The 17650-nt window shown below is 48.6% G+C and overlaps 1 protein-coding gene across 1 annotated transcript in view; it reads right to left on the bottom strand.

Annotated features, from left to right (window-relative positions):
* Positions 1–17650, bottom strand: part of LOC108539483 (polycystin-1-like protein 2) — a 117957-nt gene that overhangs the window by 93227 nt on the left and 7080 nt on the right. The window contains exons 4-7 of the mRNA XM_017888194.1: positions 10520–10630; positions 9517–9664; positions 4544–4773; positions 662–1066 (exon numbers count right to left, since the gene is read on the bottom strand). Coding sequence (XP_017743683.1) covers positions 662–1066; positions 4544–4773; positions 9517–9664; positions 10520–10630 — 894 coding nt within the window. The remainder of the gene's footprint in view (positions 1–661; positions 1067–4543; positions 4774–9516; positions 9665–10519; positions 10631–17650) is intronic.

The raw sequence follows: 17650 nt of genomic DNA, 5'->3' as shown, positions 1-17650 counted from the left end.
AAAAAAAAAAAAAAGAACGCCTTCCCGACTCTCTGCGAAGTCAGCCCCTGAACCTCCACTCCAGTGCGCGCTCCTTTGTGTTTGAACATAGACTCGCCTGTAAGAGTTTCAGTACATCAGAGCCTAAGACCCTGCGGTTGGCAACACTTCCTCTCTCCATCTCCGTCTCTGCCATTCTTGGTTTTTACCTCTTTCCCCCTAGGGTATCACCTGCAGTTCCCCAAACCACACTCTTCTCTAGAGATGTTTGAGGAAATCTGAATATGCCTGGTCTCTTACAGGGGCCCTAAATGGGGGTGATTTTGCCCCCCAAGGGACATTTGGCAATGTCTGACATTTTTATCATCATGACTTGGGGTGCTGGTGCTACTAGCATCTAGTGAACAAAAGCCAGGGATGCTGCTAAAACTCCTTCAGTACCAGCCCCCAACTGTAACAAGGAATGATCCAGCCCGAAATGTCAGAAGTGCCAAAGTTGAGAACCAATAACTCAATGATGGCAGATTACATCTGGCTGTTCCTTATCTTGTGACCCAGGCAGGGTGCTGTGAACCACATCTATGTCCAGGACACACTGGAAAACTGGCTGGCAGGACCCTGGGCACCAAGTCAGAAAGGGAAGAGGAGGGGCATCAGAAGGGGAGCCACTAACCCTATGTACCTTCAACTGGAACAGCCAAGCGGTGAATCCCAAATGGCTCTCCAAAGCTCACTTGCTCGTGGAAGAAGGTTGCATTGAGTCCTGCCACCTCAAAGGTCAGCTCCTCTGGGGTGCCCTGAGCCACTGAGATGTTGATCAATAGGTCCTGTCCAAGTTCCAAATGGTCAGAAGCCCAGGAGGCCCGCAGCCCTGACAGCAGCTCCACCAAGTGGACTGTGACGTTCCTGGAGAGTGCGGAGGTGGTGGTGTTGCTGGTGGCTTGGATCTCCAGGCGGTGCCTCCCAGGGCCCATCAGTTTCTGGGTTTCTGTGTCCAGGGTCAGATTGTATGGTAGCGAGCCCCTTTGGGTGGTGGACTTGGCCAGGGTTATGTCACCCAAAAGCACAGTGTAAGTCACTCCTGTTCCTAGGTGGGGTAAGAAAAATTTAAGAACGTTGGTAACAACCATGCGGTTGATAATACTATGGCAGCTCAGACTCAGTCTCTGAAGCCTGATTCTGGATATAGACATGGATACAGATACAGATACAAAGCAATATGTAAGGATGTGCCCCTTTCTTCAAATATTAATGGTGATTATCGCTAAGTATTAGGTTAATAACTGATTTTGTCTTTTTTTTTTTTTGAGACAGAGTCTGGCACCATTGCCTGGGCTGAAGTGCAGTGGTGCGATCTTGGCTCACTGCAACCTCTGCCTCCTGGGTTCAAGCAATTCTCCTGCCTCAGCTTCTTGAGTAGCTAGGATTACAGGTACCTGCCACCACATCCAGCTAATTTTTTGCATATTTAGTAGAGATGGGATTTCACCATGTTGCCAGGATGGTCTCAAACTCCTGACCTCGTGATTTGCCCACCTCAGCCTCCCAAAGTACCAGGATTACAGGCGTGAGCCACCGCGCCCGGCCATGATTTTGTCATTTGGGGGTCCTCTCTGTTCATCTGCATATTCTAACTTATTTATACTACGCATGTCTTACCTGAGAACCTAAATATTTGTAATTTAAAAATTACCACATTTAGTTGCCAGAGATGTCCTGGTCGGGGGAGGAGGAGGACTAAAAGGGAGCATCTCTTAAGGGTGGGGGCTAATTTTTATGCATAAGAATTAGCTTTGGGTCTTGTTTTAAGCAGGAGCAAGTGAAGCCATTCCTTCAGCCTACACTGGTGACTGCCCAGAACCCTGCACACCAACATGAGAACTCAGCCCATTCACGGCAAGATGGGGGCTCCCTTGCAGTTTGCAGATGGTTGTTCTTACTGGATGCTAAATATTGTGGTTGACTCTTAAAACCTGACTTAAATCAACAAATGAGGATTCTTTCCAGTAAAAACCAAGCTAGCATAGTTCTTGTCTGGATGATGATGATGATGACGACTACAACGTAAGCCCTATGAGAATGGGAACCCTGACTTTCATATTTACTGCTGCCTCCCCCACACCCGGCAGAGTAGGCACTCAATTATATTAGTAGGATGAGTAAATAAATGGAAGACTATTTTGTTTCCTCAGGTGCACATATGAGCCCTCTTCATCCAACAAGCACACAAGAACTGAAGGGGTTTGCTGAGCGCTGTGTTAAAGCCCCATTTGGCTTCCATAGCTATTGCTATGAGAGGGCTCCAGGTGGGATGTGAGGTCAAACCGAGCCACGTGCTCACTGCACTAGCTCTGTGCTGCCCTGTTTACATCAACAGGCCTCTATTCTGATCTCAAATTGGGCCCGGGCTTCAGGAAAAATGCTGCCATGGGTGAGGATGAGTCTTAGCCAAGAGGGTCTCTATTGAGAGAAGGGGTGATAATTTAAAATATTTAACAACCAACACTGCATGGGCGCCAACCAATTAGAATGGATGCTGTGATAAATCAGAATAGACACTGCAACCAACAAACAGATGCCATGACCAATCAGAATAGACACTGTGACCAATCAGAATGAACACCCTGACCAATCAAAATAGACATGACAACCAATCAGAGCAGTCCCTGTAACCAATCAGAAAACACAGGCCGGGCACCGTGGCTCATGCCTGTAATCCCACCACTTTGGGAGGCCAAGGCAGGTGGATCATGAGGTCAGGAGTTCCAGACCAGCCTGGCCAATATGGTGAAACCCTGTCTCTACTAAAAATACAAAAATTAACTGGGTGTGGTGGTGGGCGCCTGTAATCCCAGCTACTAGGGAGACTGAGGCAGGAGAATTGCTTGAATCCGGGAGGCGGAGGTTGCATTGAGCTAAGATCATGCCACTGCACTCCAGCCTGGGACACAGCGAGACTCCATCTCAAAACAAAAAACAAACAAACAAAACAAAACAAAAACCAAACAACAACAACCACCATCACCACCACTGTGGCCAGGCGCAGTGGCTCACGCCTGTAATCCCAACATTTTGGGAGGCAGATGTGGGCAACTTAACTGAGGTCAGGAGTTCAAGACCAGCCTGGCCAATATGGCGAAATCCCATCTCTACTAAAATACAAAAAAAAATAAAAAAAAAATAATAATAATAACCAGGCATGGTGGCACACACCTGTAGTCCCAGCTACCCAGGTGGCTGAGTCACTTGAACCTGGGTGGTGGAATTTGCAGTGAGCCGAGATCCCACCACTGCACTCCAGCCTGGATGACAGAGCAAGACTCCATCTCAAAAACAGAAAAAAGAATAGACACTGTGACCAATCAGAATGGGCATGACAATCCATTAGAGCAGTCTCTGTGACCAATCAAAAAACACACTGTGACCAGTCAGAACGGACCCCAGCCATAACAGCTGGCATGGCTATACCAGTGGGTGCAGCTGAATACTGGCCTTGGCCAAGGGCAACTTGATTGTGTGCCAAGCTAGTCGATGCTGGCTGCACTGAGACGGGCTCAGGCCCATTTGGTAGCAGTCCCAGTGCCACCTCATCCTAATCAAATTCCCAACAGGAAGTGACTTGGAAGTTCGGTTCTACAGGGATGCAAAGAAGGGCCTTTGGAAGGCTGGGAGCGCTCACTAGCTTACTAGCCTTCTGACTCTGGGCAAATGTTTTAACCTTTCTGTGTCTTCATTTCTTCATCTGTAAAATGAAGACAATACTAGTATGTGATGAGTATGCAAGTTTATGCAAAGCACTTAGAACAGTGCCTGGCACACACTAGGTGCTAAATAAATGAATAAATGATAGTTTAAAAATGAACTCGGTCAGGCATGGTGGTTCACGCCTATAATCCCAGCACCTTGGGAGGCCAAGGCAGGTGGATCATCTGAGGTCAGGAGTTTGAGATCAGCCTAGCCAACATGGTGAAACCCCATCTCTAGTAAATACAAAAATTAGCCAGGTGTGGTGGCACATGCTTGTAATCCCAGCTACTTGGGAGGGTGAGGCAGAGGAATCACTTGAACCCAGGAGGTGGAGGTTGCAGTGAGCTGAGATTGCGCCATTGCACTCCACCAGGGCAATAAGAGCAAAACTCCTCAAAAAAAAGAACTCAGTAGGTGATCCTTGTTACTCTTTATTTAATTTTTTTTAAACAGGGTCTCACTCTGATGTCCTGGCTGGCGTGCAGTGGCATGACGTCAGCTCACTGCAGCCTCAACCTCCCAGATTCAAGCCATCCACCCACTTCAGCCACCCAAGTAGCTGGGACTACAGTCGTGTGCGACCAAACCTGACTAATTTTGTACTTTTATAGAAATGGGATCTCACCCTGTTGCCCAGGCTGGTTCTGAACTTCTGGGCTCAAGCAATTCGCCCGCCTCAGCCTCCCAAAGTGTTGAAATTACAGGCTTGAGCCACTGAACCTGGCCTACTACTTATTAAAGCCTGGGAGTTGGACAGATTTGGAGGAAATCAGTGATTTTATAATGTGCCTTGATGTGCCCAGTTCTGCAGACTCACCTCCATCAATCTCCACCTGAATCCACAGAGGATCCCCAAAGACAGCCTGGCAGAGGGGGCCGGCTCCGGACTGGGACAGGCCGGAGCACGCAGTCACACTGAGCCTCTCCATCTTGTCTCGCACGGTCACTTGCCTCTGGGCTGTCACATGCCACTCACTGGTTGTGCATTCAGCAAACACGGTGAATTCCCCAGGAGATGTGAACTGGTGGGTCACGTTGCTGCACACACTGCCGGCCACAGTCAGGGACGTGACCAGCGTTGGGGAAACACAAAGACACGCATTTACACATGCACTAACAGGGTTTGGATCTGTGCTCCTGCCCAAATCTCATGTTGAATTGTAATCCCCCGTGTTGGAGGTGGAGCCTGGTGGAAGGTGATTGGCTCATAGGGGCGTTTTCTCATGAATGGCTTGGCACCATCCCCCTGGTGCTGCTCTCTTGGTAGTGAGTGGGTTCTCACAAGATCTGGTTGTTTAAAAGTGCATGGCCGACCGGGCGTGGTGGCTCATGCCTGTAATCCCAGCACTTCAGGAGGCTGAGGAGGGTAGATCGCTTGAGGTCAGCAGCTTCAGACCAGCCTGGCCAACATGGCGAAACCCCATCTCTACTAAAAACACAAGGCGTGGTGGTGCACACCTGTAATCCCAAGTACTAGGGAGGCTGAGGCAGGAGGATCGCTTGAACCCAGAAGGTGGAGGTCGCAGTGAGCTGAGATCGCACCACTGCATTCCAGCCTGGGCAACAGAGTAAGATCCTGTCTCAAAAAGAAAAAAAAAAATCCAGTGAGTACTAGCAGTAATGGTAACAACTTAGACCACGTAGTTCCTGACCTGAAAACCCTATTATCCTCTGTAGTGGGTGCTGTAGGGAATCCTCCAGATTCCACCCTTCAAGCCTGAGGCATGCATCCCCCAGTACACCTGTGAGCTGTGGCTGAGGGCTCACAGCTGAATCCATGTACAGGAGTCCCTTTTAGCCAAAGGGAGCTGCCTCACTCAAGCCTACCTCCCATCCCACGGACATCCCGCACCCAATGAGTACTCAATGCCGGATTATAATGGTCTGGCTCTCTGGCCTCAATTGGAAACAACTTTGAGGGCCATGCCAGCTCAGAGGTTTCCGGAGGATCGGCAAGGCCTCTGTGGCCCCTGCATCCCAGTTCAACTCTCCTCTTGCCCATCTTACTACTCCCTTCCTGTGCTCCACATCAGAGTCTATTCCCTGGTTCCTGTGAGACAAAGTAGCAAACTCAAGGAGACACCTGTGCTCATTTCTGTTTGCCAGCATCATCACAGGAAGCTCCTGACTTTGCAGCGACAGGCAGCCCTCCAGAACACTTTCAGGACAAAACAGAACAGAGTGCTCTGCTTCCATGTCTCTAGCCTGAGTCACTATATCCCTAAAAAGATAAATGACTGGTCCTTTTCTTACATATAAGATATTGTCTGGCCGGGCGGAGTGGCTCACGCCTGTAATCCCAGCACTTTGGGAGGCTGAGGCGGGAGGATCACGAGGTCAGGAGATCGAGACCATCCTGGCTAACACGGTGAAACCCCATCTCTACTAAAAATCCAAAATAAAATAAAGTAAAAATTAGCTGAGCATGGTGGCAGGTGCCTGTAGTTCCAGCTACTCGGGAAGCTGTGGCAGGAGAATGGCGTGAACCTGGGAGGCGGAGCTTGCAGTGAGCCAAGATCGTGCCACTGCACTCCAGCCTGGGTGACAGAGTGAAACTCCGTCTCAAAACAAAAACAAAATTTAAAAAAAAAGGTAATGTCTGAGATAGCTAGTGATTATGCTTCTGCAATCTACGACAAGTTTGTTTTCTTTCTTTCTTTCTTTTTTTTTTTTTTTTTTTTTTTGACAGAGTCTTTCTCTGTTGCCTAGGCTGGAGAACAGTGGCACAATCTCGGCTCACTGCCACTGCCGCCTCCCAGGTTCGAGCGATTCTCCTCCATCACCCTCCTGCGTAGCTGGGAATACAGGCATGCACCACCACGTCCAGCTAATTTTTTTAGTAGAAATGGGGTTTCACCATGTTGACCGGGCTGGTCTTGAACTCCTGACCCCAAGTGATCCACTCACCTTGGCCTCCCAAAGAGCTGGGATTACAGGCATGAGCCACTGAAGCCGGCCAACAAGATACACTTTAGTCATCTAGAGGCAGATGTACTCTTGCACCCAAACTTTTATGTGATTTTATGTGGACTGAACCTCCACAACCCATATGGAAGTCGTGAACTGAAACACTGTTTTGGAGCAGTCTGGCAGAACCTCTTTGAAAGACTCCTCCTGAGCTGTCGTCCTCAGTCTATGGTCCTCAGTAAGACTTCTGAATAAAACTAACTTTATTTTAAAAGCTTGATTTTTCTTTAGTTTTCTTTAGTTGACAGACCTCACCTACGTTAGACTGTCTAGCATCAACAGCTCTTCAGGACCAGGCTCCTGCTAAGTTTTTCAGCATCTTTCATTTTTCCACAGAGCCCTGAACTCCAGGCATGGCAATTTGAATTATTTGCAGTTATTTGAATACGCCACACGCTTTCGGGTCCGGGCTACTCTCTCTTCTGTAGATCCACTGCTCCTGCCTTATCATTCTGGTTCCCCCAGAGAGGACTTTAGCTCTAGGTCACTCTAAGGCTTGTGTTGTTTTGTGGATTATTAGTTTCCGACAAATCTCTGCACTCTCAACATCAGCTGTGTGCAGAAGCATCTGATTAATAACGGAAGAACAATGTCAATCCCTAGATTTGCCAGTAGGTGGCGCTTAGCTAAACAACGCTGGATTCGCATATATTTCACCACATGCAAATTGTTCTGTAAGGCCTATAATACAGTTTCAGAAATGTGGAAAATTTTCCATGACAAACAGAGAAACAAAAAAGCCCTCCATGCAAACGAATATAAGGCAAGGTGAAAAGAAGCTTCTAACAGAGACGTCTTCTGACTTCTATACAATGCAATTCTTCCCAGAAGCTCTTATTATTTATCTACAATGGATACGAACGGTTTGATTTTAAAATCTCACCTCTTAGACTACTGAGGAGTTAAGAAAAAGTAGGAGGCTGTACTAACACATAAGAGAAAAGCACAGTGATATTTACACAAAAAAATGAGGCTTCTGTATATTCAAAAATCAAAATGCGTGCTATTTTCCATATCATAAACTGAGTTCTGTGGCTGCTAGTATTGATAAGAAGGTGTCAGACAGGCCTTTCCCAGTGTTTATAAAAATGATTTTTAAAAGGTGGGTGATGACCAGGCGCAGTGGGTCATGCCTGTAATCCCAGCACTTTGAAAAGCCAAGGTGGGCAGATCACCTGAAGTCAGGAGTTCAAGATCAGCCTGGACAACATGGCAAAATCCCGTCTCTACTAAAAACACAAAAATTAGCTGGGCGTGGTGGTATGGGCCTCTTGTCCCAGCTACTTGGGAGGCTGAGGCAGGAGAATCGCTTGAACCTGGGAGGCGGAGGTTGCAGTGAGCCGAGATCATGCCACTGCACTCCAGCCTGGGTGACAGAGCGAGACTCTGCCCACCTCCCCCCCCAAAAAAGTGGGTGGGTAGTTTCAAGGTCCAATTAATCTTTAATGTAAAGGAAAATGGACTATTTTGGTGGGGCAATGGTGGAGGGGGTGCCACCATCTATTTCCTTTGAAAGAGAAAAAAAATGCCAGTGATTCTTGCTTTGAGTTAATGCCCAGAGAGATTGCAAATGTAAAACAGTGCTCATTGTGTCTTAGATTTTAATCGCACAAAAACTTCCAGAGAGTAATACAACAACCATCCATGGATTCTCCATCCAGACTTAACGAACTTTAACATTTGGTCCCATTTGCTTCTATTCTAAGCCACTATTTATCACTGAAAAGTCCTATGAAGCTGCGGGTCATAGTGGGGCTACATGTAGGCAATTTTGACTTATGCCAAATTCAAGTTGTACAAGATTTAGGGACTGAAAGACTGTGTAACTTACAATCTGTTGTTTTCTTTATAAACTCATAGCAATCAGGAAGAAACCCACAGAACAATAGCATAGGGATTTGTATCACCCAGACATTTGCCCCCAAAGCATCACTGCACATGGTTTCTCATTTGACACTATGAAACATTCAAGGCAGCCACGAACATAAATGTGACAGGGGGCTGGGTGCGGTGGCTCACACCTGTACTACCAGCACTTTGGGAGGCCAAGGCAGGTAGATCACCTGTGGTTAGAGGTTCGAGACCAGCCTAGACAACATGGTGAAAACCCTGTCCCTACTGAAAATACAAATATTAGCCAGGCATGGTGGCACGTGCTTGTAGTTCTAGCTTCTTGGGAGGCTGAGGCAGGAGAATCGCTTGAACCCGGGAGGTGGAGGTTGCAGTGAGCCAATATTGAGCCACTGCACTCCAGCCTGGGTGATGGAGCAAGACCCTGTCTCAAAAAAAAAAAAAGAAAAGAAAGAAAACCTGTGAGGTAGAGTGTTTGCAAAAGGAGCAGCAACAATTCCTCCCATCCCTGTATGACAGCACCTTGCAGGGTGGCTCCACGCTCCTTCTATCAGGTGGGGTCTACTCCTCCACCTCTTGAATCTGGTCTTGGCCATGGAACTTGCTTTGGCCAACGGTATCTTAGAAAACGTAACACAAGCAGAGATTTGAAAAAATGTTTGCGCATCAGGCTCTGCTGCTGGGAACGCTTTGCCACCGTGTGAATGAGCCCAGGCTAACCTGTTGGGTGATGAACAGCACATGCTTCTAGCTGACATCCAGCTGACCACTAGGCATGTGAGTGAGTGAGGTCTTCGTAGACAACCCACCCCAGCCGACTCCACTCAGACAAGAAAAGCCACCCAGCTTTCCAAAGAACCATAAGAAATGGTAACTATTGTTTTAAGCCACCAAGTTTTGGGGTGGTTTGTTATGAGACAAAAAAAATGATGATACATACAATCTGGCTCAAGGCTCAAAGATTTCTCTTACCTCGGTGGGTTGTAGGGATCAAAAATGTGGCCATCTCCTGTACTAATTATACAGGACAGGTTTCCTATGTAGGGTGAGAGGAGCCACGTCAGGGAGATGGTAACATTGTCAAAGATGAAACTCTCACTGGAGACCATCAGCTGCAGGGCTGTGGATTAAAACACAAAATGCTGCATGCGCTTGTGGAGCACAATTGCACATTTCTGTTTATCACTGACTCTCTTCTGGCTTCCTGTCCAGTATTTTTATGTGGGTCTTTTTTTTTTTCCCCCTCACAGGGTCTCGCTCTTTCACCCAGGCTGGAGGGCAGTGGTGCAGTCATGGCTCACTGCAGCCTCGATCTCCCCAGGCTCAGGTGATCCTCCCACCTCAGGAGAGACTGAGTAGCTGGGACTACAGGCGTGTACTACTACACCCGCTAATTTTTATTTTTATTTTTTGAGACAGGGTTTCCCTCTGTCACCCAGGCTGGAGGGCAGTAGCGTGATCTCTGCTCACTGCAACCTCTGCCTCGTAGGTTCAAGCATTTCTCCCACCTTAGCCTCCCAAGTAGCTGGGACTACAGGTGCATGCCACTACGGCTGGCTAGTTTTGTATTTTTTGTATTTTTTTGGTAGAGACAGGGTTTCACCATGTCGGCCACTGGTCTCGAACTGCTGACTTCAAGGGATCCACCCCCCTCAGCCTCCCAAAGTGCTGGGATTACAGGCGTGGGCCACCACACCCAGCCTAATTTTTATAATTTTTGTGGAGACGGGGTTTCTCCATGTTGCCCAGGTTAGTCTCCAACTCCTGGGCTCAGACTATCCTCCTGCCTCCCAAAGTGCTGGGATTACAGGTGTAAGCCACCGCACCAAGCCAAGGGGAGCAATTTTGAATGAGGGAGTCTCTTAGAACACAGAGATGAGCCCATGTGGGTGGCTGCTATCTCTGTTTTCAGGGGAAGCTGGACATGCCGTGAAATAGAGGGAAATTTCTATGCTCAAGCAAGCTGGGGACTCACCTTCCCGGCACTGGTACTGCACCCACAGGTAGCTGCCCTGAGTCGGACACAGGTTTCCAAAGTAGGTCTCATCTGCTGCCACCTGGCAAGCCTGTAGCCCCTGGCACTGGCCTGGGAAGCACCCACATCCCAGCGGAAGCAGGAATGGAGTGCAAGACAAAAGAGGACACACTCAACAGAGCTGCACAGAGATGCATGGCCTCTCATCCACTCATCCGTTTACCCACCATCCGCCCAACAAATAGCTTTTGATATCTCCTGAAGACCAGGCACTGGGCTAGGTACTCAGGGGACAGAGAAGTAGGATTTCTGTCCTCAAGTAGTTCAGGGTCTAGCATCCTGGTCTCAAACTTCAGCTTGCGCCAGATCCCTGTGGGTCCTGTGAAGACACCTCATTCCAGACCTTACCCTCAGCGATTCTGATTCGGTTGGTACGGAGTATAGCTGCAGAATATGCATTTCTAACCAGCTCCTGTGGGATGCTGATCCTGACACTGCTAGCCCAGGGACCCCATGTGGAGAACCACTGGTCCAGTAGCATCTAGTCAGATGGCCCCAAATAGAAATCTACACCCAGAGAACCAGCAGAGGGGGTGAGATTAGGAAACCTGTGCCCATCAGGGTGCCACGTGCCCACAGAAGGAGGAGCAGGGACAGCCCATTCTAGAAACTTCAGGGTCGTCCAGCACCTCTCCCTCCTGCCTAGTGAGATGTGTCAGATGCCCGCAGGGAAGCCTGGGAGAAAGAAACAGGTCCAGAACACCCACCTGTGCATTTCCCAGTTACCTGCTAGGTCCCACTTCTTCCGGGCAGTTGGCCCTGGGCCCACAGAGCCACCCTCTCACCCTGCCCTGCTTGTGTCACAGGGACCTACACTTTCCAAACTCCCTTGGCCACCGGCTCCCAGGGAAGCTTGGCCAATGGCCGGTACTAGTGAAAGATTGGAGGGTGGTGTAACAACTTACCACTGACTTAACGACTTAAAACAACATAGATTTGGCTGGGAGTGGTGGCTCACACCTATAATCCTAGCACTTTGGGAGGCCAAGGTGGGTGGATTACCTGAGGTCAGGAGTTTGAGACCAGCCTGGCCAACATGGCAAAACCCTGTCTCTACTAAAAATACAAAAATCAGGTGGGCGTGGTGGCACATGCCTGTAATCCCAGCTACTCAGGAGGCTGAGGCAGGAGAATAGCCTGAGCCTGGGAGGTGAAGGTTGCAGTGAGCAGAGATCACGCCATCGCACCCCATCCTGGGCTACAGAACGAGACTCTGCCTCAAAACAAAATAAAACAAAAAACAAAGATTTTTGGCCAGGTGTGGTGGCTCATGCCTGTAATCCCAGAACTTTGGGAGGTTGAGTCAGGTGGATCACTTGAGGTCGGAAGTTCGAGGCCAGCCTGACCAAAATGAGGAAACTCCTTCTCTACCAAAAATAACAAAAATTAGCCGGGTGTGGTGGGGGGCGCCTGTAGTCCCAGCTACTTAGGAGGCTGAGGCAGGAGAATCACTTGAACTAGGGAGGTGGAGGTTGCAGTAAGCTGAGATTGCACCACTGCACTACAGCCTGGGCACCAGAGTGAGACTTTGTCTCAAAATAAAATAAATAAAATAAATAAAACAGCACAGATTTTTTACATCTCACAATTCTGTGTGGAGGTCAGAAGTCTGGGTGGGCTCAGCTGGTTTCTGCTCATATCGCAGGGCTGACACCAAGGTGTCAGGGCTGGTTTCTCTCTCTTCTCTTCTCTTTTCTTCTCTTCGCTTCTCTTTTCTTCTCTTCGCTTCTCTTTTCTTCTCTTCGCTTCTCTTTTCTTTCTCTCTCTCTCTCTCTTTCTCTCTCTTTCTTTCTTTCTTTCTCTTTCCTTCCTTCCTTCCTTTTTTTTTTTTTTTTTGATGGAGTTTCACTCTTGTTTCCCAGGCTGGAGTGTAGTGGTGCGATTTCGGCTCACTGCAATCTCTGCCTGCCAGGTTCAAGTAATTCTTCTGCCTCAGCCTACTGAGTAGCTGGGATTAAACGCATATGCCACCACATCTGGCTAATTTTGTATTTTTAGTGGAGATGGGGTTTCTGCATGTTGGTCAGCCTGGTCTTGAACTCCTGACCTCAGGTGATCCACCTGTCTCAGCCTCCCAAAGTGCTGAGATCACAGGTGTGAGCCACTGCTCCTGGCCTTTTTTTTTTTTTTTTTTTTTTTGAGACAGAGTCTCACCATGTCACCCAGGCTGGAGTACGGTCGTGAAATCTTGGCTCACTGCAACCTCTTCCTCTCGGATTCAAGTGATTCTTCTACCTCAGCCTCCCAAGTAGCTGGGACTACAGGTGCACACCACCACACTCAGCTAATTTTTTGTATTTTTAGTAGAGATGGAGTTTCGCCATGTTGGCCAGGCTGGTTTGGAACTTCTGACCTCAGGTGATCCACCCACCTCAGTCTCCCAAAGTGCTGGGATTACAGGTGTGAGCCACCATGCCCAGCTTTCTTTCTGGAGACTCTAGGGAAGGATCTGCTGCCAATCTCATTCTTGTTGGCAGAAATTCAGCCCTTAATTCCTAGAGGGCTCTCTTCTGTCCTTCCATGCGACCGCTGCATCTCAGAGCCAGCAACAGGGCATCAAACCTGTCAAACACTTGGAATCTCTCTGACTTCTCCTTTTCCCATATCTATCTTCTGCTTCTAGCCAGAGAAAGTTCTCTGCTTTTAAGGGCTCATGTGTTTAGACTGTGCACAATTGCATATTCTAGCATACTCTTTCTACCCTAAAACCAACTGATTAGCAACCATAATTATATCTGCAAAGTATCTTTTGTCACAGACGTTAACATAGCCGCAGGCATGGTGTCTCATCATACCCACAGCTCCACGGATTAGGATGAGAAATCATGAGGGCCATAATTTTGCCTATGCCAGACAGAAAGAGATTGGAAGCCAGGGTATTTCTCATCCTGCCTCTCACAGTAGCTCCCCTGTAGCTCCAGGTCCCTCTGGACGGGCCCTCTGCACATGGTCCTATCTCCTACCGGCAAGCTCTGCCATGGCTCTAGTATCTACTGGATGATCCTGACTTCTGATTTTGGTAAAAACATCCCTTCCAGTTATCCTGCCAGCCTTTAGGGGTGGCAGCAGCTTTCCATGGCTGCCAATCTCAGGTCTGCAGCAGCATCCTTTGTTTGGCTCCTTAGCACGTTCATGACTTGGGAAACCAATTCCCTGCATTAAATTCCTTCTATTGAAAGACCTAGTTGGATGCTCCCCTCAATTTGAGTTACTCCCATTATGTGCATCCACAGCACTAAACTATAATCTCCAAAAGAATGTGAGGGTTTATTTTCTTCTTGTTTTGTTTGTTTTTTGTTTTTTGAGACAGAGTCTAGCTGTATTGCCCAGGCTGGAGTGCAGTGACATGATCTTGGCTCACTGCAACCTCTGCCTCTGGGTTCAAGCGATTATCCTGCCTCAGCCTCCCAAGTAGCAGGGATTACAGGCCCATGCCACCACACCTGGCTAATTTTTGTATTTTTGGTAGAGACGGAGTTTCACCATGTTGGCCAGGCTGGTCTCGAATACCTGACCTCACGTGATCCGCCCACCTTGGCCTCCCAAAACACCGGGATCACAGGCGTGAGCCACCGTGCCCAGCCTTTGTTTTTTTTAAGCATCTCTTCTCCCCTGCCCCAGCAGTTCCCCCAATGGAAGCTCCAATTAACAGGCAGCTGTCAGCATTTAACTAGATTCAGACCCCGCCCCCCAGGATTCTGATTCAGTAGGTATCGGGTGCAGCTGGACAGTGTGCGTGTCTAACAAGCTCCCAGGGGATGCTGATGCCGCTATTGCTGGCCCAGAGCCAGCTGGAGCAGGGCATACAGGAATGTCCACTCCACTTGCAGAGTGCGTACAAGGTGCTACACTCTTCCCCCAGGTTCTCGTGACCCTCACAGGAGTCCCATGAAACTTAGATTCTGCAACTTGCCTAGATCACCCAGGCAGCAGGGGCTGAGCTGGGATTTGAACCCCAACTTGCCACCCTCTTGCCATGTACCCTGCTGCCCACATCCCAGGGGGTTCTGCCCCATCCTTGGGCTTGGTCTAAGCAGTCTGCAGCAGGGCTCACCTTCCAGCTCACAAAATATTCAAAATCCCCTTGGAATGGGTAAACTGCCTTAAGACACAGAGGCCACGTCCCTGCTGAGGTTTTTTTCTAACAGTGTTGTTATCCAGAGAGACCATCCTGGGCTCTCTCTCCACCATCATCGTTCATACTGCAGTCCACACCTGAGCCTGCCACCTCGTGTCCTCACCACCTTGTCCCCCAGCCTTTCTCCTGGCTGGATTCTGCACTTCCTTCACAGCCAGGCTCCTGACACTGCCCCCGTAAAGCTTTCCTGAGCCCCACCTCCACCCCATGATCCAGGGAACCCCTGTGATCAAATGGGAATACAAGCCACCACCACATCTCTGTTCTCAGATTAAATAGACTCAAAGAGAAGTCAAATTCCAGAACCTGAGGACAGAGTTTTTTCTGACTCTTCGTAGCCACATATAATTCACTTTAAAAAAAAAAAAAAAAAGTCAACAAATCTGATCTAATTCCAGGATTTAACACGCCTTGCAGACAAACTTTAAAACCCCTTCAGGTCCCCAGATGCCTTGCGGCTCAGAATGCGGCCCAAAGTCACTTGGGATCCTAAGTAGCAGCACTTGGGAGCGAGTTTGAAATTAAGTGGGAGGTTTTTAAAAATTTTTGGCTCACTGTTACATCTCCAGCGCACATAGAACAGTACCTGGCACATAGTAGGTACAAAATAAGTTTTGCATGACTAAATAGATAGTGTTTGCTCTTCTGGGTTGCAGCATTTACCACAGCATTAGCTACTTGCCTGTGTATTACTGTCTCCCCACTGCGCTGCGAGCTCTTTGAAAAACAGAGTTTGAGCCAGGCGCAGTGGCTCATGCCTGTATTCCCAACACTTCGGGCGCCCAAGGTGGGTGGATCACTGGAGGCCAGGAGTTAGAAACAAGCCTGGGCAACATGGTGAAACCCTGTCTCTACAAAAAATACAAAAATTAGCTGGGTGTGGTGGTGCTCACCTATAATTCCAGCTACTCGGGAGGCTGAGGCAGGAGAATCGCTTGAACCCGGGAGGGGGAGGTTGCAGTGAGCCAAGATTGTGCCACTGCCCTCCAGCCTGGACAACAGAGCAAGACTCTGTCTCAAAAAGGAAAAAACAAGTGTTTATTGGCTAACTGAATGAATGAGGGACCAGGGTGCTTAGATACAGACCCTATGGGATCCTCCCTGCGCTCCTCCTCCGACTCCCGCAACAGGGTGCAGGGCTCCCCTCTAACGTGCTCTCTGAGCTGTGGGTGCCACATTTCAGGAACTTACAGCTGAACCTTTGAGGAAACAGCCCACCAAGCCCCAGCAGTCCTTGGTGAGGGAGGTACATCCATCCTCCTGTCCGGGGCCCTTTCTCCTTGCAGGGGCCACAGCCTCAGGAACGCTGGAGTAAGAAGAGTCAGTGAAAACCAGCCAGCTGATTTTTAGCATTTCATTTCCCCATGCCTGCTGCAAAAGGCATGAGGACAGAGGAGCCATTCTCATTTCCCCCAGGCAGGAGGAAGTTCTGGGAAGTACTGGTGTCCCTCCCTGAATCTTCAAGGGTCTTTGGGCAGAAGCAGAGGTTCAGAGGAGAGTGCCAAGAGGCACAACTGGGAAGGCTGACTCCCAGGACCCAGGGCTCGCAGCCTGGCCGCAGGGGGCTGTGTCCTCACTTAGCCAAGAAGCAGCAGACCACCTGCCTTCCTGGACCCTCCAGCGGGGAGAGTGGTGACTGCAGCAGAAAGAAGAGGGTTCCCAGATATCCTGGACCAGGGAGGTCTCTGAGGAGTTTTCACCTCCCAGAAGGGTGCAAGAAACCCCCATAATCCCGGAAATTGAATCCTGGTCACTGGGTGGGTGCAGCTCAGAAGGAGATTTAATCCAATTTAGAAAAACAAAGCCCGAGAGTAACTCTCCCATATGAACGAGGGATACCATCCATCAGGAGCTCGGCTTCAGCGCCATTCACAGTCACAAAGATTAAGAACCAACCTTTCTCAGCAGGAGAAGAGACAAATGACAGCACAGTTACACAACCGATGAAACAAATAAAACGGCACGACATGTATCAAGATGGATAATACATCTCAAAACATGATGTTGAGCAAAACGAAAAGAAAAACGCATTCTGTAGAATGACACACAATATGATGTCATTTACATAAACATTAAGACCCTGCAAATATGGTACCATTTATATAAACATTAAAACCCTGCAAAGTGGTTGGGCACAGCGGCTCACACTTGTAATCCCAGGGAGGCTGAGGTGGGTGGATCACCTGAGGTCAGGGGTTCGAGACCAGCCTGGCAAACGTGGTGAAACACCGTCTCTACTAAAAATATAAAAAATTAACCAGGTGTGGTGGCGCACGCCTGTAGTCCCAGCTACTCAGGAGGCTGAGGCACAAGAATCGCTTGAACCCAGGAGGCAGAGGTGGCAGTGAGAAGAAATTGTGCCACTGCATACCAGCCTGGGTGACAAAGCGAGATTCTGTCTCTAAATTAATTAATTAATTAATTAATTTAAAAAAAAAAAAAAGCCCTGCAAAAGCAACACTCTGTAGTGTGTAGGAATACGTGCAAAGAAAGTGAAAACAAAGTAGGCGTGGTGGCTTACGCCCGTAATCCCAGCATTTTGGGAGGCCAGGGCAGGCAGATTGCCTAAGCTCAGGAGTTTGAAATCAGCCTGGTCAACACAGTGAAACCCCATCTCTATTAAGAATACAAAAATTAGCCGGGAGTGGTGGCACACGCCTGTAATCCCAGCTACTCGGGAGGCCGAGGCAGGAGAATCTCTTGAACCCAGGAAGCGGAGATTGCAGTGAGCTAAGATTGGGCCACAGCGCTCCAGCCTGGGCAAGAGAGAGAGACTCTGTCTCAAAAAAAGAAAGAAAATAGAGAAGCACAAAGCATGCACGTGATTAAGTAACACTGAATTCGTAACAGGAACAGGACTGTGGAGGGATCCACAGAAGTCTCCTAGTGTTGTCTTCATTTTTTTTTTCCTTTTTTTTTTTTTTTTTTTTTTT

This window comes from Rhinopithecus bieti, unplaced genomic scaffold, assembly GCF_001698545.2.
Source record: "Rhinopithecus bieti isolate Rb0 unplaced genomic scaffold, ASM169854v2 scaffold_17826, whole genome shotgun sequence".
In the NCBI taxonomy this organism is placed as follows: domain Eukaryota; kingdom Metazoa; phylum Chordata; class Mammalia; order Primates; family Cercopithecidae; genus Rhinopithecus; species Rhinopithecus bieti.
This window is presented reverse-complemented; position numbering and strand designations above follow the sequence as displayed.